The sequence below is a fragment of the Halichoerus grypus genome, chromosome 6, assembly GCF_964656455.1.
Source record: "Halichoerus grypus chromosome 6, mHalGry1.hap1.1, whole genome shotgun sequence".
Lineage (NCBI taxonomy): Eukaryota > Metazoa > Chordata > Mammalia > Carnivora > Phocidae > Halichoerus > Halichoerus grypus.
Genome location: NC_135717.1, coordinates 18094063 through 18119367, shown reverse-complemented (window position 1 = coordinate 18119367; position 25305 = coordinate 18094063). Strand labels below are relative to the sequence as shown.

The 25305-nt window shown below is 50.6% G+C and overlaps 1 protein-coding gene across 3 annotated transcripts in view; it reads left to right on the top strand.

The window, feature by feature from the left end:
* Positions 1 to 25305, top strand: part of KATNIP (katanin interacting protein) — a 179141-nt gene that overhangs the window by 98265 nt on the left and 55571 nt on the right. For all 3 annotated transcript variants that reach the window (XM_036066228.2, XM_036066239.2, XM_036066218.2), the window contains 5 exons: positions 12725 to 12897; positions 13689 to 13754; positions 15058 to 15161; positions 16532 to 16634; positions 20741 to 20956. In XM_036066228.2, coding sequence (XP_035922121.2) covers positions 12725 to 12897; positions 13689 to 13754; positions 15058 to 15161; positions 16532 to 16634; positions 20741 to 20956 — 662 coding nt within the window. The remainder of the gene's footprint in view (positions 1 to 12724; positions 12898 to 13688; positions 13755 to 15057; positions 15162 to 16531; positions 16635 to 20740; positions 20957 to 25305) is intronic.

Here is a 25305-nt window from a genome sequence, read left to right as displayed (position 1 = left end):
AGCAGGTGCTTGGCTGGGTCAGCTGGCACCGTCCACACCAGTTCCAGCAAAGCCTCGGAGCTGCTGTTATTCCTGGCTTACGTCGGGTGCTTCCGGGAAGGAGACACGGGTGCTGTGAGCAGAAACAGCGGGCGCCAGGCAGCAAACTCCAGGAGATCCCTGTGGATACCGCTGCCCCCTTTTCCCATTTCACAGATGAGGAAACCAAGGTTGAGGACATGGAAGTTACTCGCCGAGAGTTAACAGGCAGGACGGCAAAGCCAGGATTCACACCCAGGCTCCAAGGCCCACGCTCTGGGGTGCCGGGCCCGGCTGCTTCCCCCAGGGGCTGGCTGGTCACAGGGGCGGCTTTGGAGGCACCGGGGCGGGGGTGCTGGCCCTGACAAGCCTGGTGGTGACTCGGGCAGTGTTACAGCGCGGGTTTTCAGTCCAGTATGGGGAGCCCTGGGTGGGGGGTTGGGGGATTGGGGGAGCCGTTGGGGCCGGCAGTGAGCATCCTGGGGATGTGGCCTGGCCCATGGGCAGGGCCAGCTGGGGAGGCTGGGCCACAGGGTCCTGGCCCGGGGCTGCAGTCAGGGCATGCCCCAGTCCAGCCCAGTCCAGTCCTGGATGCTGTTCCAGGCAAGGCAACAGGTCATTTGCTGTCTCCTTTGACCTCACCTGCTCTGGGCCTCAGCTTCTCATCTGTGACATGGAGACAATCGCTGGACCTACCTCAAAGGCTATGTATAAGAATTATCATGGAGCACCTACCATGTGCCGGCCCTGGTCCAGGCCCTGGTGATCCAGTGAGCAACACACTGTTCCTCGTCTCTTGGTGTTTATATTTCAGTGGGCAGGGTAGATAACAAATACAAAGATGGGGTGGTGACACCTACCCCCAAGACAGCAACGGGGTACTGGCTGGGCAGTGTGCTTAGAGGAGGCCTCCCTGAGGAGGGGCGACGTGAGCTCAGACCTGGTGAGGTCAAAGGTCCCCTTTGCAGAGGGAAAAGCCTGTGCAAAGGCCCTGAGGTAGGAAAGCGCTGCTCAGTTGGCTCAAGAATCAGAAAGAAGGCTGGAGGCCAGAGCATAGCTGCTGAGGGGAGAGCAGCTGAGATGGGGTCACAGAGGTGAGCAGAGGTTGCCATGACCTACTTTACATTGGAACAAGGTCCCTCTGGATGCCACATGTAATGTGGCCTGTCGGGAGCCATGGTGGATGTGGGTGACCAGGGAAGAGCCCGTTGCAGAATGCAGAAGGTGGTGACTCGGTCTCTGAGTTTTACCAGTGGCTGGATTCCTGATAGCAGTTGGGCTTGGTGATGAGACTAGTTGTGACTTATCCTGAACAGCCAGGGGCAAGAAGCTGGGCAGTGGGGAGCCCACCGTGATAGGGCAGGAGAGTCAAGGAGACTTAGCAATGACGGGGGATCCCTGGCTTGTCACTTGTCTGGGGCAGGCCCTGAATCTGTGCCACTAGCGAAGGAGACCCAAGCAATCCAGGTGCCTGGAGCTGGGGTCTGTGTCTGGACAGGTCATGTTCAGTGCTAAGCCCACTGCAGGGAGAGTGGGGTCTGATCTGTGGCCTGCTGCAGCGGGGAGTGACCTGGACATGCAACCAGACAGACAGAGCCTGCGGTTGGTGGAGTTGTCTGCATCCACCAACACGAAAAGCCAAAATCCTGTAGATAGAGCTAGGACCAAACTGGTTCCTGGGACTTGTTGGCAAAAGCCAGAGCCTGGAAAGTCACCCGCATGGAGCCCGAGGAAGGTAGGTGTAGGAAGGGAATCACTGTGGAAGTGATATGTCGACAAGGGCATGTCAAGGTCACAGCAGCTGATAGGGTTCGAGATGTCATGTATGTAAATAGATAATTCGAGATATAGTCTATGGGGTAAAGAGTAAGTTGTAAGATGTCAGAAAAACCTGGTGAATTTTGGATCCATCCGCTTTGGTCGGAAGAAGCCGGAAGGAGAGAGAGAGAAGGGGCCAGGGGACAAGATGAAGGCCAGGTCAACTCTCAGAGCCCCAACAGCAAGTGGAGAGTGCAGGTGGCAATCCCGGGTGGTGGTGTTTCTTCAACACCCAAACCAGCTCCACTACCCGCGGCTCGGTATATACTGCTGGTGTTCACTCTTCATGAAAAAATTAAAAAGCGTTTCCAGAAAGTTCCTCCAAAATGAGTTATTGAAAGAAATGAAACCCAGAGTAGCGTGCAACTGTGCAGGAAGCCTTCCAGAGCCCCTGGTAGAGTGGGAGCAGGACTGTGGTGATCAAGCAACCTTCCCAGCCATCCCACTGGGCTCACTGGGACTTCCCTCCTTCATGTGCGTGCCACGATCACCAGAGTTTCCAGGTCTGGGTAATAAAATGAAGAGCCTGCACTTACAAAGCACTGACCCAAAAAAGCTGTGTTTTATACCACACACGTAATCTTGCATTTAATCATCTAAACCACTCCATGCACTAGACACTGCTATTAGCAACAACCATTATACCAAGGAAACCAAGGCACAGAGAGGTTGAGGAATCTCCCCAAAGTCACACAGCCAGTGAGTGGTGAAAGCAGTGTTTGAAAACCTGACTGCAGAGTCTTTTCTTAACCACCCCACTGAGTGCGTTGTCCCTCATGTGCCAACTAAAATGCTATTTGCTTATTACATAACCACATCAGCCCGGTCCTAACCAAAAACATGCCTAAAAGTCAGAGTTGAGTCACTTGCAGTATTTTTTCTAATGCTCATTGGTGTAAATATATAACTGTTAATATTTTAAAAGTTAAGCCGTGTATCAACTAAAATTGTTTTGAATACTGTATTAGTTTCCTAAGGCTGCTGTAACAAAGTACCACAATCTGATTGGGTCAAACAACAGAAATTTATTGCCTCACAATTGTGGAAGCTAGAAGTCCAAGACCAAGGTGTCATGTTCCTTCTGAAGGCTCTAGAGAAGTATTTGTACCAGGCTTCTCTCCTAGCTTCTGGTAGTTCCTTGACTTATGGCAACTGACTCCAACCTTCACATGGCGCTCTCCTGTCTGCACATCTGTCTGTGTGTCCAAATTTCCCCTTTGTATAAGGACACCCTATTAGATGTCATATTAGATGAAGGCCCACCCTAATGACCTCATCTTAACCCCATCATCTGCAAATACCCTATTTCTAAGTAAGCACACACTGACAGAGCCTAGGGGTTAGGACTTCAGCTTCTTTTATGGGTCACAATTCAACCCGTAACACATACCTTCGTGGACAACATTTTGCAAAGTAGAGCTTAGTTAATTTATAATCGGCCATTCTCCAGAAAGTTCTGGCATGTTCTAACAAATTACATGCAGCATGTGGTACGAGACTGACAAATACATGAGGAAATGAGAGTGAAGAGAAGACTAGAGGAGAAAAAATAGGAGGAAGCCAGGGTGTGGACAAACGGGTACATGGGGGAGTTCAGTAATGACTCGGAGCTTCCTGGCCACCCTGGCAGAGGGGAACATGCATTCATATTTAAAAAATGCATGTCACTGGGTCCCTCTGATAAAAATCAGATTGCCAGCTATCCCTGGTTCTTGGTTCTTAGAGCAATTTGTCCCATCAGCTCCCCTCAAGAGGACACCGTCTGAGGTCCTGGAATCTTCATTTTGAACATTTTGTATTGCTCTCAAATATTCTTGGCCCCTACATAAGCTAAATTTGAAGAAAGTTGGAAACCATGGCATTGTCACCACCCTCGTACTGGGCCTATGGTGGAGCCACTTTTCACACAGGGATTAGGTTCTAAAGGTCAGAAAAAGTGCAGGCAGTGGCCAAAGAAACCCTTGGAAATCCCTCAACCTGATGATGAAGGGCAGCATATATGTGTAGATACGGCTCTGCATAGACCACCCCATACAGACCTGTCATCTTCAGTAAGCCCCAGAGCATCGTCTCTCCTCCAGGGCAGGAACAATCCCAGCTTCTTGGCCAAGCACCAGATGAAGCAGGTGGCTTCGTTTTGGGTCTGGGCTGCAATGAAAATATGTGTTTTTAGACATTGGCATTATGCTAAGGGCACTGGATGTTCACACCCCCAGAGGCATGAGGAACCTGACACTTCCCGAGAAGACAGTGGAATCAAATCAGCTCACCCTTTCCAGGCAAAATCTGGACTGCTTACATGCTTTATATTTGTAGGGGGCTGTCTTTTGGGAGGCATGCGCAAATGAGCCTCTTTATATCTTCCCGGTGAATGGAACCTTTTATCACCACATTGTCTCCTGTTCAGTCTAGTGATGCTCTCTTTGCCCTGAAGCCCACCAGCTTTTTTTTCTGGTCACTGTTTACATGGTGTGTCTTCTTTTGTCCTTTTGCTTTCAAACTTTCTCCTTCCTTACGTTGAGGTTTGTCTCTCATAAGCAGCATATAATTGGATTTTATTTTTATCCTCTAACAATCTACGTGTTTTAATGGGCACATTTAGTCCATTTACATTTAATGTAATTGCTGATATACTTGAGTTTAAATCTACTATTGTATTGTTTGCTTTTTATTGGTTCTGCCTGTTTTATGTTCCTCTTTTTCTCCTTTGTTGCCCTCTTTTGAACTGATTACTTTCCGTTGTTCCTCTTTTCCCTTTCTATTAGCTTGTTAGCTATACATCCTTTTATTATTCTTTCAGTCATTACCCGAGATTGCAACACGCATTCTTGACTTATTTGAGTCTACTTTAAATTAGCAAGTTTACCACTTCCCATTCAGTGGAAGGACCTTACAACTCCGTAACTCCATTTACTCCCCTCCTGACTTAAATGCTGTTATTGTCATGCTTTTTAATTCTCTCTAGATCTTAAACCTCACTAGAGGACAGCATCGTCATTATTATGATTGCTATTATTTTTAATTTTGCACAGTAGTAATTCAGGCCACCCATATTGTTAACCTTTTTGTGCTCTTCGCTCCTGGCTCTTTCCAGGTCACCCTGACTCTCAGGCTGTGGCCCCAAGTCTGTCACCAGCTTTGCTCAGCCTCCCAGCTTTGCAGCAGCTCAGATCAGGGTCAACAGCTCCTTGAGAAAAAACACTTCCCAGGTGCTGGGTTCACCTCTCTGGGTTTCCTTCTCCTGCCTGCTTTTGACCCTGTAAATCCTTCACAGCCCTGTTCACTTTCCATGTCTTCAAACAAATTTCTTTTTTCAAACAGATTTGTATAGTGTTTGGTCCAGGTTTTCTAGTTGTGCTCCAAGGAAGAGTTGGTCTGTATTAACATTACTAAAAGTACAACCTATTGCCTACACTCTTTAAAGAATTACTTCCTCCCTTGCCCCTCTTCCTTTGGCCAAGGTCATAAAATTGAATTTGTGTCAATGAAATGTGCATATGATGCATGAGAGCGTAATTCCTCTCTGTCACTTTAACTGTCCTGGTTCTAATGAAGGGGTCTTACTTATGTCCTGTATTGCGCCAGTCTCTACCCATGAGTTTTCCACAAGACTTCCGGAGACCTGTTGTCTTCTTGAGGGTGAAAGAACAATCAGTCTTTAATGCAGAAAGTTCACTGTCCAAGTTGTCAGAGTGCTCTAGGGAAGTGATATATCTGCACCACTTTTCTCAGACAAGGTGCCAACCATAGAAATAAAGTAACACCCCTCAGCGTGATTGAATTAGAGGACCCTGACAGCCTGCACTTAGCATTTCTGTCAGGTACCAGCTGCAGAAAGACCATTCTGCCAAAGTCCAGAGTCTTATAACATAGTTAATCAGTGTTCATTATTAATAGCAAGTGACAGAAGTCCAAACTGGCTGAAGCAACAAAGGAAAACATATTGCTCCCAGACCCGGGAAGTCCAGGACTATAGATTTGGTCTCAGGCATGGTGGGATCTAGGTGCCCAGATGATATCACCAGTTTCTTCATCACTTAGCTCTAGTCTTCTCTAGTCCAGCAGGTCTCAAACTTGGAATGTGCATCAGAATTGTTTGCAAAGCAAATGAAAACACAGATTTTTGGCCACAGCCCCAGTTCCTAATTCAGTGCATCTAGAATGGAGCCTAAGTATTTTAATCACCTAACAAGTTCCGATGATGCCGATGTTGCCGGCCCAGGGACCACAGGTTGAGAACCACATCTCTAGCCTCAGGCATGGCCCACAGATGGCCCCCAGGGGCTCTAGGCTCTCTTATTGGCTTAGCAACCCTAGGGAAAGGGACTGCTCCTTTCCTAATAATTCCAGCAGAGCCCAAGAACCAGCTCTCGCCTGAACGGATCTCTAATCTCCATGGTCAGGGAGAGGCAGTTCTCTCCTTGCCCCAGGCTGGGCCAGGAGTGGGGTCAGATCTGTCCAAACTCTGTAGCCTGAGAAGAGTGGAGAAGGGCCAGTGCCCTGAAGGAAAACATGGGTGCTGTGCAGGTGGACACTGCTACAGCGAAGTCAGAAGCAGCTGTTATTCGGCTCATAAATTAAGCAGGCTGGACATGTTGCTACAGATTCTCCAGAGACAGGATCAAAGGACCGTCCTATGCAAGAGGGAAGAGTGGAGCCATTTAGTCAGGGTGCCGTGGGGAGCCCTGATCGCCTTCCTTGAAAATCATATGCATTCCCGGGCTGAAGAGCCAGCGGCGAAAGGATGAGTATTAGAGTTACAGACAGCACCTGCCCACCGAGAGACCCAGAGAAGCTCTCGAGACGAGAAAACACAGGCCTTGATGAGCCGTGTGTATCAGCTATTTACAGCTGCTTAACAAGCCGCCTCAAAATGCAGTGGCTTGAAACAGCAACCCTTTTACTTGCGCTCAGGAGTCCGCAGGTGGGCTGGGTGGCTCCACCATGAGCTGGCCTGGGTGGTCTCAGATGGCCAGTCACTCACATGACTGGCAGGCCACTTGGCCCTCAGACCTCGGCTGGGATGACCATCTCTGTTCCACGTGGTCTCACTAGCCAGTACGTGGTGGTCTCGGGGTGGCAAGAGAGGACACACCCCAATGTGTAAGTGCTTTTTAAAGACTCTGCTTGGTCATGCTCATCCGATGACCTGTTGGCCAAAGAAAGGCACCAGGCCAAGCCCAGTTAGAGAGATAGACTCCACCCCTTGCATCACGGTACAGAAGCAGCACACCTCGAGGTGGGAGGGGAGGAATGAGCGGACACTTGTCGTGGTCTCTTACACCATGGGGAGCGTGCGGCCTGAGGAGGCTGCACTGTGGTGAAATGCATGGATGTCTGCAGTACTCGGGTAGACCATTGTCCTGGGCGCAGCTCCCTGCCTGCCCACCTGCCGGTTGGATGTTAGAGGTGAGTGTGGGCATCTCAGGACAAAACAGGGCTAAGGCAGCTGTTTCCCTGGGCCTTTTGCCGCACAAATTAGTGCACAGTTTCTAGGCTGATGGGCACCCGACCACAGCGAGTGGGGGTGCGCTGTGGAACCCAGAGGGCTTATAACCCATCTGAAGGGGCACCGCTACCCAGCTCCAGCCTATGATTGCCACATGGGAATGCCAGTCAGGGGATACCAGATTGTATGATTTTTCAGGAGACCCCAGGAATTCCAATTTTCAGGTGGATTTCCTCTTTAAAAAAAAAAAAAAAAAGCTTGCCAGCTATTTGCAATTTGAAAAAAAAGTAAAAGTCACACAACACACATCTGCAGCTGGATTTGGCCTGTGGGCCACTGGCTTACCATCTTCACCATAAACCCATAAACCCGTGTTGTTCTCAGATGTAATATCTGCCCTTTCAGTGGATTCCCAGGTGACCTTAGAGGCCGCACACGTGTGGTAAGGGGTTATTTTGCTGAGACTCTGAATGTGAGCTTTTTCGAGTCCCGGCTAGCAGGTGGGAACAAGTCACCTAGCCGGTGAGCCGACCAGCAGCCCCACATCTTCCTCTCCTCTCTTCTCCTGTGACGTGTGTCGTATCCACGGCAAATCTCCCGTGTTGATATGCTCTTTGTTTCTCTGGGAGAGAGAGCCAAGGCAAGTTTTGGCAAGGCAAAGAGCAAGTGAAGTTAACGGAAGAGGGATGGTTTTCTACCAGAAAAGAGCAGTGTGGGAGAAATTAAAATGTGCAGTTTGGTTCTTGCTGGTGGCACAAATTTATTGTGTGAATAAATCTGCCATTCTCTAAGTGTATGACGAAAATAAATCCACCCTCACGTGGTGGTCAGGCTGGTGCAAAACGGGCTCGCCCAAGTGAGCAATGAGAGCACCAAAACGAGTTAAAAGGTGGTTGCCTCATGTGTCGTGAGGAAATGCACAGTAAACACAAGCTGGTCAGCAGAAATGTGGTTCAGGAGGACGCAGGTACCGTGTGCCGACGTTTCTGGGAAGCTGCGGGTGGGGAAGGCTATGGCAGTGGAGCTGTGGGGTTGACCTTCACTCGGAGAAAGGGTGATTTAATTTTTAAAAGCATCTTCTTAGCATAATATGACTCAAAGGGCACAGGCAGCTCGCAATGATCATGCTGCCGGGGGGAGCATTCCCTCCCAAGGGAAAGATGCTTGGGGCAGAAGAGTTTCTACAGACAGAACTGGACCCCACTGAAAGAAAAAGCCTTACTCAGTATCCTTTTCACAGAAGAGGTGACCCTAGAGTTGCAGCGACCAAGGACAGATGGTTGTCTCGGGTGCCCTGTTCCACCCCAGCCCCAGACCACCGAGGCACCAGAGGGCAGGTCACTTGCCCACAGAAAGATGGTAAAAAAGGCAGGGGTCGCCACCCAGCTCTTTTTAGAGCAACTCTATACATGCTCCATGTGGGAAATGGAGAAGGAGCTCATGAATTGCGGGTTCTGCTGGTCCTGGCGCTGCCTGAGCGTTCCATCAACACGGGGGTTTGTGCCCCTTCCCATGTCGGAGCGTGAGCACGTGTGTTTAGCTTAACACATGACCTCAGTCCCTTATTTATAGAATCACCTATAGGATCAGAAGGGGCCTTGAATTTTTCAGCTCTTCTTTCCTGCAGATGGTGGAGGAAACAGTATGTGTTAGTGAAATTCACAAAACCCGAGATTGACAAGGTTTGGGGTGGAAATCATTTTCCCTACATCCCTTGGACAGAAATCATCATGCCAGGTGCCAGGGTGGTAGCATGAGGCCTGTTGGGCCGACGTGGCCTCAAGAACACACGAGAATGGAGCCCAAGACCTCTCCACCCTCCTGCCCACTCCAGCCTGCCTTGCCATTCCTCATCTGCCAAGCCCCACCCACCTCAGGGCCTTGGCACCTGCTGTTCCCTTGGCCGGGAACAGCCTCCCCATGTGGGTATTCACAGGGCTCACTGCCTTCAGGTCTCCACTCAGATGTCACCTTCCCTAACCAAGTGTCTCAAAGAGTGTCCCTTTCCCTGCGTCGTCTCTGGCCTTTACCCTGCTTTGTTTCTCGTAGTGCTTGTCTCCACCTGCCGGTAGATCCAATGTGCACCTGCCTGATCCGCGTCTATCTGCCCCGTGACTGTGAGGTCTGTGAGGCAGGGGGCGTGTCATTCCACAGCCTAGTGAAGGTTGAGAGCCTGTGTCATTAATACCTTTGCCTTGCTGGGAACCCATTTCTGCTTCAGCCACCCTTGGGGCAAGGGTGTGGATTTTTCTGTTCCAGCTTCAGTGTAGCTCAAGACCAGGTCCTTTAGCTTCTTTTCACTCCTCCTCCCTGTCCCTGTCCCCCCAGCCACTCCCAGGACCTGAGCCCATTATGGCCCTCTGCATCCCTTTTACTCACCTGCATTTCCACACCAATAAGGATCCCTGCCCTCATCAGCCTGTTAAGCTGAGCTGCTTCCAATCCTCCTTTCTGCTCTATGTTTGGGTATTTGTTTTACCTTCTCATTCCCTCTCCCCTCCCCCTGCCCCGTTGCAGAGCAGACCAAGTCCCTGATAAGAAGGGCCAACAAGGAAGACTATAAAGTGGCCTTGACTGGGGATGAGCAGAATCCTGGGTCACTTTTCCAGCAGCTCCTTACCTTTCTGTTCCTAGGAGCAGCACTGGGGCAATGACAAGAGACAGTACATAACCCACTTGCCAGCCATCCGCAGGCATGCAAGGTTCCTTTGGGTGCCCTTGACCCTCCTGGGAGAGTGGCTTGGACTTGTCATGGCCTTGGGGGAGGCCGGCCCTTCGGGCTCTCTTAGCCTTTGTAAGGTTTCTTAAAAACCAGAATACGTCCATGAACAAATAAAATTCAGGGGATTTCACATAGATTTCAGATTCTAGCTTTTCTTAGGAAAAAAAAATGACAATACTGAGAGTGTAGCCCTATATGGCAGGTGTTGGCTAGAGCTGGGCTCTGACCCCTGGCCCGGGGCATTCAAATTCACAGCCACTCCCTGGGTGTCTGGGAGAAACTGATATCCCCTCATTTTAGTTTAGCTTTCCCATAAAAAACCCAAGGTTTCCCATCAGCCCAGTGCCCGGCCATACTGGAAGCCAACCCGGTGGAGCTGCCATGTTTCCTTTCCTCTCCTCCCAGTGCCATTCGGGACGTTGCTGCTAGAACAGTCCTTCAGATGCAACACGCTAACACAGCATAGTGGAAGGGTCAAGTGCTGCAAGGAATCTCCAGTACTCAATGTGGATGGATGGACTTAAGTACTCGGTATTCAAAGGATGCTGTTGTATAGATCCTAAGAGGCCACCTGTGAATTCCCAGTTTGTTAGAGGCCAGCTTCAATGGCGATCTTTGACATTACTGCTACATGATACAATCCAGTTGCTTCTGCTGAATTCACATCTCCGGAGCAGACCTTCTCCCAAACTCAAGACTCGAGTGTGTACATGTGACTCGATGGCCCCACTGGGATGCCCGAATCACATCTTGGACCCAGTCTGTCCGAACTTGAGCCCCTGCTCTCTGCTCCCAAACCTGTACCACCCACAGCCCTCGCAGCTCAACCTGTCCTGTCTCCCAGCCACATCCACGTTGTCAGGACGCCCCACGGGCCCTGTCTGCAGCTAGAAACTTCTGGAAACCTAGTCTCCCGGCTCTCACCTCCACCTCCCTTCATTCGGTCCCCGACTCAGCACCTAAGTCAGGTCAAGTCCTCCCCTGCTCTAGAGCCTACAGTGGCTCCCCGTTCCACTCAGAGTAACGGCCTCGCGGTGACCTCCGCAGCTCTGAGTGACCCGGCCCTCCCCCCGCCCCCATACTCAAGCCCCCTCAACCTGTGTGTCCTGCTGCCCGCAGCACCTGGCTGTTCTGTGAACACACCACCCACGGGTCTCACCGCGCCAGTGCCCGGAGCATAGCGTCACTCTGCAGCCCCACTCTGTTCTTCCAGAACATGTTCTGACATCTAACACTCTATTTTGTTTATTATTCCCCCGGCTGCTTGTCCTACTTTACAAGGGTGGGGTTCTCGATCTGTCTCGTCACCGCTGGGTCCCCAGTGCCGAGGACAGAACCTGGCACAGTGGCACTCCAGAAACATTTGCCGAGGGGATGAAGGTCAATAGGTAAAAGCCTCTTTAAGCATTCCAATAGAAACATTTCGAGCAGTTCTGTTTTTAAATGGAGTTTTTTTTTTTCCTAATATTGAAAGAATCCACACATAAGTAATTGAGAGGATGTTATAGTGACCCCCATGTGTCCATTACCTGGCCTTGGCAATCGTGAATTGATGGCCAATGTCGTTTCATCTACATCCCCACCCACTGCCCAGATGATTAGGAAGCAAATTCAAGTCATCACTTTGTTTTATCTGCAGATAGTTTAGTATGCTTTTCGTTTTCTGCTGCATAGCCCTCTGTTAGGTGGGTGTACCGTAATTTATTTTATTCAGCCAGTCTTATTGGGTGCTGTTTGCATGTTACTTTATACTTTATAAAACCAATTGTCCTTTCCTTGGAACTTCTGGAATCGACTGCAGCATTGCAATGCTTTTTTCTTAAATTGAGATGTAAAGTCTTTGCAATTCTTGTTACCCGTGGAAAAACAAAATAAAGTAAAATATTCCCAAGCACCCATCTGTCTCCATGATAGCATATATTATTCCTCTTAGGTACTTTGTTAGAGCGTTAATTGTTTACAACTTTTTAGTCAGATACAATTTCAAATTTAAAGTTGCAAGGATAGTACAAATGATCCTCCATATACCCTCCAGCCCCACTCACTGGCTGTTAACATTTTGTCCCAGTTGATTGAGTGATTGATTGATTTTTTTTTTTTTTTAAGTAAGCTCCAGGCCCAACGTGGGGCTTGAACTCACGACCCCAAGATCAAGAGTCTCATGCTCAACCGACTGAGACAGCCAGGTGCCCCTTGTTCCCACTGATTTATATTTGTACTGTGTGTGTGTGTGTGTGTGTGTGTGTGTGTGTGTTTTAACCATTTGAAATTAAGTTGCAGACATCATTCCCCCTTTACCCGTGAACACTGCAGTGTGTATCTCCTAAGAGTGGTGCGTTCATTTTCCATTAGCACAGCACACTCAGGAAATTCAGGAGAGTTAGCATTACTACAATACTATTATCTACACCACGCACTATATTGGGGTTTCTGCACTTGCCTCAGTAACGTCCTGCACTCCAGTGTCCCCACCCCCACCCCTGCCCAGGATCCAGCGCCAGGACCGACCCCGCATTCCGTTGCCATGTCTGCCCAGTCTCCTTTAATTTGGAATCCCTCTCCAGGCTTTTTTTTTTCTTTGTCTTGCATGACCTTGACATTTTTGGAGAGTACAGGCCAGTTGTTTTATAGAATGTTCCTCAATTCCGGGCTAATAGATTTTGAGCTGCACTCCAAAAACGCAATCTAAAGGTGCACCCCCTGTTTCCCACCCGCAGGACCCGGAAGCCGCCGAGAGAGACCCCTCTCAGCCACCCGAAAACCCGTGCACGAGGCTGAGGACCGAGAGGAAGACGCCTCAGCCGTGCTCAGGGCCATCCAGGTGGAGAACGAAGCCCTGCAGAGGGCGCTCCTCAGCAGAAAGGCTGAGCCCCCCGCCAGCCCACTACAGGTGTGTTGGGGGCAGAGGGGAGGGACCAGAGAGGAGGCTCGTCAGGGACCCGGTGGTTTGTCTGAGCAGCACTTGCAAAGAGAGACATTATGTAGGCATCCCCGAACTTAGACTAGCTGCACGTCCGCTGCTCGATGCACAATTGCTCCCTGACCTGCCAAAGTTCCCTGTTTCCTTCCCCTTCTTCTTTGTTTACTTCTGAAAGCCTAAGGTAGATGCCAGTTTGCCTCCAACCCTTGCTGATCTCCCTGCAGGCCCTGGATACCTTAGACCAGGGGCTGCAAACTGGTGGGTCAGAGAAAGAATGGAGTAGACCACAGCCCTGGCTGCTCTGGAAAGACCTCATTCCCCAGAGCACGAGTCCCTCGGGCCTCCGCAGCCCTTAGCGGTCCCTGTTGTCCTGCCCGTGCCCCACTGCACCTGTTCCAGAAACTTCCCTGGCCTGGCAAGTGTTTGAGTTTGTGTCCACCGCCTTCAGCTTTGCACAAGAAGCAGGAGGATACGTGGCGGGGTGGAGAAGAGACCCTTCGGGAGCTGGAGGGTGGACATGCCTCAGGGTACACATCCCACACCACCAGCTGCTCCCCGGGCTCTAGCACAGGCTGCCCTTTGGGGCATTCATCGAGCGGTACCTGTTGTCTGTCTTCTTGGAGCTCAGTCCTTTGCCCCTGACGTTTGTGTCTATGGGATCTCATGACGGTCCCCACGCCTCTGTGCCCTCATCTGTCCGTGCAGAGTATATAGTGGATGGCTTTATTCTGACCTCAGATCATCTGATTTCATCATTCCAGGACGTGGAGGGCCCAGCAGCAAAATCGTGGACCAGTCTACTGAAGGGGAAGGAGGAGAGCCCTGAGGTTGGTGAAGGCTTGAGCAGAACAACAAAGCCCTGTAGCCACTGTCCCTAACGGCACCCAGGAGCCTCCAGAGGGCTTCCCCTCTGTGATCCCAGCAGGCCCTCCCTGTGCTCCCCAAGCATGGTGTCATTCTGCCCATTTCACGGATGGGGAAACCCGGGCTGGAATAACCTGCCCAAGGTTCTGAGTGGAAGCCAGAACTCACCGAGGCCTGGGGACTCCCAATTCCTTGTTACATTTCTGTTTCCTGACAAGGCAGCACAAAAACAGATTTTAGGATCCTGAATAAATAAATTATGACCTACCTAGGTCAGTTAGGCCTCTCTCAGCAAAGACAGCCCCAACGAGTTCAGACATGAGCGAATACAATGCCCAGAAACGTCTTTGTTACATTGTACACAGGTCTGGGCCATGTGCTCAGAATACAGAGGTGGCTAAATCAGATCAGATTAGCCCCTGGCCTCAGGGAGCTTGCAAACAACAAGCAAATAAAGCCATAAATACAGCAGATGACTTCAGAGAGAGATGACAGTAAAAGATTGTAGATGGTGGCTAGCCTCTAAAAGCGTGGTCCGAGGAAGCCCCTTGGAGAGTCCCATTTGAGCCGAGCCCTGTGTCTTAGGGAACCAGCCAGCAACACGGAACAGCAAGTAGAAGGGACAGGGGAGTGCTCTGAAGTGGGAGCGAGCCCGGCCTGATCCAGGAGCAGAAAGAAGCCTGACTGGTGGTGGGGATGGGGGGCACCAAAGGGTAGGGGACAGACGGTGGGGAAGGGAGAGGAGGCTGGGAGGGGAGGAGAGAGCGCCCCAGAGCACCGTCATGGCTTCCTTTATGTGTCCCACCTGCTTGTTCTGTTTTTTCTGTTGCCAGCTGACATTTCTGATCGGTCTGAGGTACTGCCCACCGCATAGGCGCGTTTTCTGGATGACCTGACCCCAGACCCGCAGAGCTGCCAATGACTAAAATCATTTGCAGATAGAGAGCAGAGCACATTTCTAGTTTAGATGATAAATGTCAAAGGAGGAGGATTAAAAATGAAAGGGCCCTAAGGATGTCACTGGAATCCTTCCATGGAGCCTGGTTACTTTGTAGCAAACAGAGCAGGGGTGTGACCAAGGGGGGAGAGAAATTTTTCAGTAGCTCATCGAAGAGATCGATCGCTGGCACCTCCTGGATCATAAGAAACAGAGATATCTGTCCCCTTGCAGAGATCATGGTGGGGGATCCTGGATCTCATCAGCCTCTCTGTCCCTCTCATTGCTGTTCCCTCTTCCTGCTTAATAAGCGTTTCCATCCTCCACAGCTTCCTACCGCCGGGGCCACCAGCCTGCAGGAGCCGTCCGGGGCAGCAGGGGGAGCTCGAGCCGTCAGCGAAGCCATTGACAGAATTGGCCTTTTGGGGAGCAGGTACCTACCGAGGCGGCTTCAACACAAAACCAGAACCCCATAGCAATGCAGCCATGACGGTCTCGTTAACCGAGGTTCCTCTTTGCTCCTCCTATGTTATCCCAGGCCGCGTAAAGCTGCTCCCTCAGCCTGTACCCTCCCTCCCCCTCCGGCCCTAAAGCGCCGAACTGACTCGATGTCTTTCTAGCCGATGTGTCTTTGCTGGTTCGGTTCCATCCACCCTGTGTAAGACTTCATCCCCCCGCCCCCTCCCCAGGGGCTTCCACCAGAGGACCCCGTGCAGCAGACAGTGGTGAACTCGCTGTCGGCGGTGGGGGGGGGGGGGGGGGGGGGAGGGTCGTGGAGAGGGGGAGAGTGGCCCAAAGCAGTGTCCTTTCCACCTCTGTTTTCTGCTAAGTTTGTTCAAACGCAGCTTTCGGTTCCATTAACGTGTGGGAGCAGCAACTGGAACTGTCAGGTCTTCTCTTCGAAACAAAGTCTCCCCTCTCGTCTTGAGGCAAAGTTGATCTTCGGAAAGATGCACCAGGTGGAGCCGATAGTTACAAGCATGTGTTGGCAGACATGTGCTTGGGCACCGTGGTCTCTGCAGGGCGAGAGGGCATGCCGGGGACTGAGCGGAGGCCCTGGCCTGGGACCGCACGCTTTTTCAGTGCTAGGCATCCCTCTAAGGGTCTGCAGACTCCAGACTGGAAACCAGGGCTGTGTAGCCCGGCGGCCATGAGTAAGAACCCACGGGTTCCTCTACTCAGGAAAGGCCTGGTGCCTGAGGATATCTTACGTCTGATACGGTTCTGTTCACGGGCAGCACACACATCACCCGATGCTTCTTTCTTCATCCTCAAGATCCTTGGTGCTCTGGGCTCTTGAGGGTACTCTGCCTTAAACAGCACATACGGGGTGTGTTAGCAAACCCCAGAAACAGGAGGCGCGAAGTAGGTCCCTAGGCCAGGAGTAGCAGAGGCGTTTAGCAAAGGGCCGGATAGCGAATACCTCAGGCTTTTCACTTTACTTGTTGGTTGGTTGGTTTTAACAACCCTTCGAAAGGTAAAAGCCATCCTCAGCTCGCAGGCTCTGCGGGCCGTACTCTGCCACCCTCTTCGCCATCTTAGCCATCTTACCGGTCTGCCGCCATCTTGCCCCAAACAGTGTCCTCTGCTTGGCTCCTCTTTCATCACTAGTTGTCCAGTTATTATAAAGGAGGGGGGGACAGCCTGTGTGTGCCTTTGAGCTGTATGCAGGGCGGGTACTCTCTCCTCAAACCGCGACTTCTTCTGAGCTAGAAAAAAGTCAGTGCGGTGGCCTTGATGGGCCTGCTCTCTGGTGTGAACCCTCTGTCACTGCCCGTTCGCTAAACCAAAATCCCCTTTCAGGCAGCAGCAAAGGCTTCTGAAAGTGCTCCAGGCCATCGAGAGCGACTCTGCCCAGCTCAGCACGCTTGCTTCACCAATGAAGGAGCCCGTGCCAGACCCAGAGGTGAGAACGTTGACTTACAGGGATTTCTAGATGCAACTGGCATCTCACCTGAAAGCCGGGGGAGGAGGGGCCCCTCGGTGCCACGATCTCTGTGTGGTGGGGAGGGTCGACAGCCGTAAACTGAACGTTCTCTGCCCAAGTCTCCATCCCTCTCCCGCCCAGCGCCCTGACAGGCCTGGGGTGGGGTCAGGGTAGCAGCGGAGAGAAGCCTGTCCACACAGAGGCAATATAAATAGCATGTGAGCCCAGAGGAAAACATCCAGCATCGCTGGTCATCACGAAATGCAGATTGGAGCAAACTTAATGTCCCACTTGATATCTGAGCCCCAGAATTTTTTTTTGAAGATGTTACTATTTATTTGTCAGAGAGAAAGAGAGAAAGCACAAGCAGGGGGAGCGTCAGGCAGCGGGAGAAGCAGGCTCCCCGCTGCGCAAGGAGCCCGATGCAGAACTGAATCCCAGGACCCTGGGATCATGACCTGACCTGAAGGCAGACGCTTAACCGACTGAGCCACCCCGGCGCCCCTCCCAGATTCTTTTTGATATAACCTCTAGGACTGGCAAGGTCACAGCAGGCTTATCCTGCTGGCAGCAATGTAAATGGGTGGGACTCTCTCGAAAAGCAGAAAGGCCAGGCTCAGGAAGAGCCTTAGAAATACTTCTGTCCTCCCAGCCCAGCGATCCCGCTTCCTCACCCTAAGGAAATCACTCAACAGAAAGCAAAAGCTACAGGCACAAAGATGTCTGTTGCAGAATGATTGGAAGTAGGGAAGAATGAGGAAGAAAAAAAGAACCAGAAAGAACACGAATGTCTCATGATAACGGAGTTCATCGGGAAGGCCTGACATATCAGCACAATGCAGTGGTATAAAAAGAGGGGAATTATCATAATGGCGATTATGCAGGATGAAAATGGCGAGGATATAGAGTTAACTGCAAAAGGTGATGTTAATCTCCATTGAGTCCAGTGCGATAGTGGGACTGTGCAAAACCGCAGTCATGTGACATGTCGATGCAGCAGAGCCGTGAACCAAAAGGCCAAGGTGGCCTCCGGGTGGAAGGGTAACGGGAATTCGCATTTCTTTTGTGTTGGAAGGTGTGTGTCCGGCACATCCTTCTCAGCCCTTCCTTTGCCCAAGGCGCTCGATCGGCCATGTAAGCCCTCCCAGAGCCACACATAAAACTCCCATGACAGCAGAAAGACCCCCACGCCAGCCTAGACTGGAGTTCTGGCTCCAAGTCTGGTGCCATCATTTAGAGGGCACATGACCTTAGACAACCTCTTAAGCTCTCTGATCCTGGGAGTGTGCGGCTGTCACACTGGGTAAATAATCCACAACCACGGGCTGCCATGAGGATAGAACAGAAGAGTTTTGTGAGGGTGGGCACCTCAGGGCCTGGCACACAGCAAGGAGGAGCCAGCAAATTATCAGTTGGAAGTTTGACATCTAGAAAAATCGAGAAAATTCAAAGCTGTACCCCCGCCCCATGCCCCCTGCATGGAACAGTTGCTTTCTTAGCCATGAAAATCCTAAGTGTGATAAAACTTGAGCCACATTAAAAAGAGCCTGGATTGATCGAGTCTCCTTATAGCAAAAAGAAAACCCAGGACAAACTGAATTATCCAACGAAGGGAAGGAAATGATAGACTCTTGTAATAAATGCCACGGTGGGGATCAGGTAGGGCTTAATCCAGCAGCTCACACTGTTGTCTCCACCATCTCAGCTCTGTCCCACCTCAGCCCCCAGGCCCGGCTCTGCTGTCTCCCTGGGACCTCTCAGTAGCTCGAGTGTTCCCACCTCTTGACCTCATCCCCTCAGGCCCTATAGTCAGGAGAGAAGAGCATTTCCTCCACGCACAGACCTGAGAGTGGGTCACATGCCCATCACACGCCACCCCCTCCTGGTGGCTCAGGGGACCGGCCACACTGCTTCATTGGACCAGCCAGGCTCCTCCTCAGGGTGGGAAGGGGCCCATCCCCCTCTAGGACCACCCTCGTGGCTGAGGAAAGAGAAGGGGTGACTTCCCGACAGGAAAATCAGACGTTCTTGGTGAGAGAGGGGGAGGGGGCCGTGAACGCCAGAGACCAGGAGCTGCCCAACCAGCGTTTACCTTGGACCCCCACGAGGGATCCTAAAGCAAGCGATTCAGAAGTGGGCAAAGCCATCGAATCACAACACTGGCAAGTTGTGACACTTCCTTAGCTAACAGACCCTTCAGCTTCTTCGTTTCCAAGCCCCGCTGCAGGACTTCACACGTTTTAGATTGCATGGGGTGTGAGATCCAGCAGCCCCTCTGCGAGGCAGCTCGCCGCCCATCTGGGCCTCCTCCCTGCTGTCGCCAGCCAAGGTGAATGGTGCTGCCTCCTCCTGCCTCCCGCCCCCCTCACCTGGCAGTGCAGCACCCCTCACCAGACCCAGCTCATCTACCTCCCAATCGCGGGGGTTGAGGGTCCTCCCTGTCCTGCACACCTGGGACTCAGGCCCAGGGGAGCAGAGAGGGCCTGGCCAGGGCCCCACGCAGCCCCGCGGCAGAGGAGAAGGATGCAGCGGGCTCTGCTAATGAAAGCCGGCCCTGTGTTCCTTCTGGGAGCTGGAAGCTGACCTCCCTCCCCCCCTCCCCATCCCCATCCCCATCGCGTGGCAATCAAGGCGTTTCCAAACACATGCGGCAAGCGATAGCACGTCTCACTGGCTATTAATTAAAAAAATAAGTAGGGAACAGTTGCTGTTCATTTGCTCAACTCCCTGCTCACAGAACCGTTGCAGATTACCAGTGCTAATTAACAGAGGGCATGTGCACGCGGGGAATGCACCATTTTATGAGCGAGTGATCCGTGGCGACCAGCACTGCAGTCGGGGCCAGAAGGGGCCTCAGGAGGCCATTCTGCAGCGTGGCTGTTTATTGATGGCATTCACGCAGCCTGGGACCAGGCAGCCTACCCGCGAAGGAGGCAGCACTCAAATCAGCGAGGGGAGAAATGGCTGGAAGTGGACCCTTAGGGAGCGCATGTGGGGGCCAGGACGCGTGACAGGGCCTTCCCCGGTGTCTGTACCTGCCTTAGTCTCCGTGACAGGATTGCCAGAGAGATGGTGTCATCATGTCCTGTTTCCCAACCAGGCTGAGGAACGTCAGGTGGCTTGGCCAGGGTCCTATGTTACTGACCGAATTAATTTGCTAGGGCGGCCGTAACCACGCACTGCAGATGGGGTGACCTAAGCCACAGAGATGTATTTTCTCACAGTTCTGCGGGCTGAAGTCCAAGATCAAGGTGTTGGCAGGTGTGGTTTCTGCCGAGGCCTCTCCTCCTGCCTTGCAGATGGCCGTCCTCCGGCTGTGTCCTCACGCGGTCTTTTTCTGAGCATGCGCAACCCTGGTGTGTCTCGTGAACAGCTCTCCCCTTTTTGTAAGGACATGGGTCAGACTGGATTTGGGCCCACCCTCATGGCCTCCTTTTACCTTAGTTACCTCTTTAAAGGCCCTGTTTCCAAGTACAGTTACATTCTGAGGCACTGGGGTTAGGGTGTTAGCATCTGAATTTTGGGGGGACATAATTTAGCCCGTAATACCTTCCCCAATTCATGAACGCTCGGGAATGGGGGAGAGAAGAGCACGTTCAGGCAGAATCTGATGCCTTTTAGACATTTTTTGTGATTTGCAGACTCTTACGGAAAATACTAACTGCCAGGGTTTCACAGTAACTATGTGTTTTTTTTTAAGATTTTATTTATTTGAGAGAGTGTGAGAGAGAGCACAAGCCGGTGGGGGGGCAGAGGGAGAGGGAGAAGCAGGCTCCCCACTGAGCAGGGAGCCCGATGCGGGGCGCGATCCCAGAACCCTGGGATCATGACCTGGGCCAAAGGCAGACACTTAACCAATTGAGCCACCCAGGCACCCCCAGTAACTATGTTTTAAGTGCTTTACAAATAGGAGCTCTTTTAATCTTGGTAATAACCATATGTAATGGGTGCTATTCTTACCCTCCTTGTACGGATGGGGAAACTGAGGCCCTGAGTGGCTAAAATAACTTGTTGCTTAGTGGTAAGCCAAATCCAGCCTATCTGTCCTGTTTTGATCCTTTGGCATTCTTTTTCTCTTCATTAAGGCCAAATCGAGAACAGAAGGCGGAGACATCAAAGATGCCGTCTACGTGACCTTGGAAATCCTGTCCAACTGGGGCCACGCGTCCTGGGTGGGGCTCACGGAAGTGGAGTTCTTTGACCTGCGTAACACAAAGCTTTATGTGTCACCCCATGACGTGGATATCCAGACCACGGACACACCTGGGGACCTGGGCCACCTGGTCAACAGGAACTTAGCTGTAAGTGGAGGCGGTACCAGACTGAGACTTGCCCTCGTATTTTGATGCTTTTTCTTTCCCACGACAGGCATGCTGCCAATGTAACTGTAGAAGCTTAGCACCATGCCTGGCTCCTCCAAAGGGCCCCCAAAACATCCGTTCTTATTGTATTTGTTATTGTTGTTAGATTAAGAAGTAGATATTGTTCCCATTTAAAGACGAGGAAGCAAGAAAGGAGAGTTTTGAAATCCTCAGTTCTAGAGACCCACGTTCTGGTCTTGACTCTGTAGACTTCAGCAACTTACCTGCCTTCTCTGAGAATCAGCTTCTCTGCCTCCTGTAAAATAGAACTGGAGCGCGGGGTTAGTCCATAGGATTCTGGTTTGTCAGCAAAAGAAACGGGAGTCTGGCTCACTTCCACAAATTTCTAACAAAAGAACTTTGTTGCAAGTCTTTGGGTAGCTGGTAAGTTGACTGCCCCCCAGGCCAGAAGGGGCAGCCCCCACGGTCATGTTGGGGGTCTAGGTGGCATCCAGGATTCATGGGCACCAAGGGCGTGGTCTTTTTTGGGGAGTGGGGGGCAGTGGTGGTTCATTGGGGGGGTGGGAGGCAGTGGTGGTTCGTTGGTTTGCCATCCTGTCGCTCTGCTGGAGACCCACCGTCCCAGGAGAGGAAGGGCTGCTGGCCAGCCTGGCTAGGAAGGTGGGCACCTTAATGCCGGTTACACCGAGATGCCGCAGCAGGGCAGGGAGAGAATTCTCCCTGGAGAAGTTCAGCGTTGTTACCGAAAGGAAGGCAGGGGAGATGCTAGGTAGCTGAGAAACACCACCTGTTCACAGGGCTAGACTGGGTAGTGACAGCCCTCTAAGATCAACAGCTCTGTGACCTTTAAAGAAACAGGTCCCATAGGTCATGGCCGCTGGGAGGCTCTGGCCTTGCATTTCCTGCTCTGCTTTCTGCTTCGAGTCTGTAGGCGCCCATGTGTGCTGCAGGGGCTTAGAGCGGCCCTCACCACCCCACCCCACCCTTGTCCAGAGCAGTGGCATTCTGGAAGCCCGCTGTATACAGAACAGAGCCTACCAGGGCAATAAAAAGCATCATTGGATTTGATCGGGGCCGATTCTCAGGATGATTTTTCCTTTTCCTCTGTTCAGCAGAGGCTGGTGAGCTTTGCCACATGACAGCAGGGAGGAATGGGGCCCGTGGTTCTCGTGGGGTTGGGGTTTTAAATTTGGGGCCCTGAGGTTGGGACAAGAGGTGGCCGTCTCCCCCTGGGCTGCCGGATCTCTGGGCCCAGCCGCATGCGGGCTGGATTCCCCCTGCCGCCCTGGCACGGGGTCTCCCCGATGGTCATCCTGTTTACTGGGCCTGGGACCGCCAGCACATACCTGCCTCTCAGGACCACCCAGTCTTACTGGGGTTGATTAAAGACCCACAGCACACAGGCCAGGGCTGCAGACATCCCTCAGGTGATCCTCACAGGAACCTTGAGTTCCTCTCCACATCTGCTGAATGAGAAACCACATCTCAGGGAGGACAGGTGACTTGCCCCAGCCACACGGCCGTGGAGTCAGGGAGCTCGGCTGCAGTCTCACCAGGAGGTATCTGGAAGTGGAGTCTGGGTTTGAAAGAGAAGTTGCTTCAGTGGAAGAGAACGAGGGCTGCCGGAAGATGTGGGAGTGCCCCGTGCTCGGTGCAAACCCTCCTCCCATCTGCATCCACACCATCTCTCTTATTGGCCTTGCCCAGGCCCATGGCTTCAAGATGATTCCAAATGGATACACCAAGGCCCGCCTGCTTCTCTGAATTCCTGACTTGAATGCCTGCCACTTCCTGCTCGACATCTCTCCTCAGATGCCTACTGGACACCTCCGACTTCAGAGATGTAAATCCTAAGTGTTCATTCCCTGGCCCCACCCACATCTCTCCCTCCTGCAATACTCCTGTGCCCAGTCACTGGCATTGTGGTCCGCTCTGCTGCCAAGCCCATCTCCTAAGAGTCTTTCTGGACTTCCCCAACCCCTTCCCGCCACCTTCCAGGACCCCAGCAAGTCCTGCTGATTCTTTCTCCCAAATGGAGCCTGAGTCTGGCCCCTTCTCTCCATTTTCCTGGTGGCCCCCAGGTCTGATCAGTGTGCCGTTCCCTCTCGAGGGCACTATTAATGGCCTCCTGTCTCATTATCTTCTCTTCCGGCCCCTTCCGCTCCATTTCCTATTCTGGATCCAAAGTGATCTTTTACAAATGTCAGCCTGCACCCCTCCCCTGCTTAAAACCCTGGCCATGACTTCCCAGTACACTTAGAAATAAAATCACATGCCCCCTATGGCCTGGGAAGCTGTGAACGGGCCTCCAACTCCCTCTCTGCCTGCCTCTCACACCCCCTGCCTCACGCACCAGGCTCCAGCAGCCATGGGGCTTCCTTCTGCTGCTTGGACACTCCAAGCTCATCTCACCTCTGGGCTCTGCCCAGAACATCTGTCCTCCAGAGTTTCATATAGCTATCTGCCTTCTTCTCAGATTTTGGCCCAAATACCACTTCCTCAGCAAGCCCTTCCCTGACTACGGTGTGGAGGAGTCCTGTCTCATGCCACCCCAGAAAATGTCATTTTCTTCAGGACACTTCTCACATTAAGAAATGATCTTGTTGCTTGATCATTATCTGTCTCCCCTCCATTAAGCTACACGTTCTTGTCTGTCCTAGCCATCCTATATCCCCAGCATGTAAATGTACAGTATATTTTTTGTACTTTTTATTTGGAAGTCATCATAGAATCACAGGAAATTATAAAAAAAAATTGTGCAGAGAAGAGAAAAATAATAGAGGGAAATCAATGAAGCCAAAAGTTGGTTTTTTGAAAGGAGCGACAAAGTTAGGTTTGTTAACTAGGTTTTGACAAGGAAAAAGAAGAAAGGATTCAAGTTACTGAAATCAGGAATGAAAGAGGGGACTATCAACCTGACAGGGGAAAAATGATTACAAGAGAATATTCTGAACAATTTTATGCCAACAAATGAAGATATCCGAGATGAAATGGACAATGTCCTAGAAAGACACAAATCACCAAAACTGACTCGAGAGGAAATAGAACATCTGGCTAGATCTATACAAAATAAAGAGATTGGATTAATTAAAAAAAAAAAAACCAACTTCCCACAAAGAAAAACCGAAAACCAGATGGCTTCACTGGTGAATCATACCAAATATTTAAAGAATTAACACCAATCCTTCACAAACTCTTCTAAAATATAGAAGGGGAGGGAACACTTCCAAATTCTATGAGGCCAGTATTACCCTGACAACAAAAACCAGACAAAGATATCACAAGAAAAGGAAACTATAGACCAACATCATCCCTTATGAATTAGATATAAAAATCCTTGACAAAACATTAGCAAACCAAATCTACCAGTTCATAGAAAGATTTATACATTGAAACCTAGTGGAGTTGATCCCAGGAATGTGTGGTTTGTTGTTCAATATACAAGAATCCGTCAATATAACACACCATGTTAATAGAATAGAGGGAAAAATAACCATGTGACTCTTGATACAGAAAAAGCATTTGACAGAATTCAACACCATTTTGTGTCCGCCATTTGGAAAACCATAAACAAACCAAGAATAGAAGGATACATTCTCAACCTGATAAAGGGCATCCATGAAAACCCAGAGCTAGCATCATGCTGGTAAAAGACTGAAAGCTTTCACCCTAAGATCAGGATCAAGACAAGGATGACTGCTTTCACCACTTCTGTCCAACCTTGTACTGGAGATTCTTCCCAGGATAGTTAGGCAAGAAAATGAAATAAGAGGTTGGAAAGGAAGAAGTAAAACTGTATTTGTGGGTGATATGATCTTACGTATAGAAAACTCTAAAGAATCCACAAAAATTACTAATAAAGCTAAAATCAAGATCAGCAAGTTTACAGGATAAAAGACCAATATACAAAAAAATCAGTTGTATTTCTATACCCTAGCAATGAACAATCTGAAAAGAAAAGGGAAACAATCTGTTTAAAATAGCATCAAAAAGAATAAGATACTTAAGGTAGCTCTATTTTTAACTTCTTGAGAAACCTCCGTACTATTTTCCAGAGTGGCTGTACCAATTTAAATTAAAAAAAAAAAAAAAGTAAGATACTTAATAAATTTCACCAAATAAGTGAAAGACTTATACATTGAAAAGTACAAAATATTGTTGGTGGGAATTGAAGAAGACCCAAATGAATGAAAAGACATTCCATGTTCATGGATTAGAAGACTTAATACTGTTGACATGGTGTTGCTCCCCAAATTATCTACAGATTCAATGCAATCCTATCAAGATTCCAGCTGCCTATTTTGTGGAAATTGAAAAGCTGATCTTAA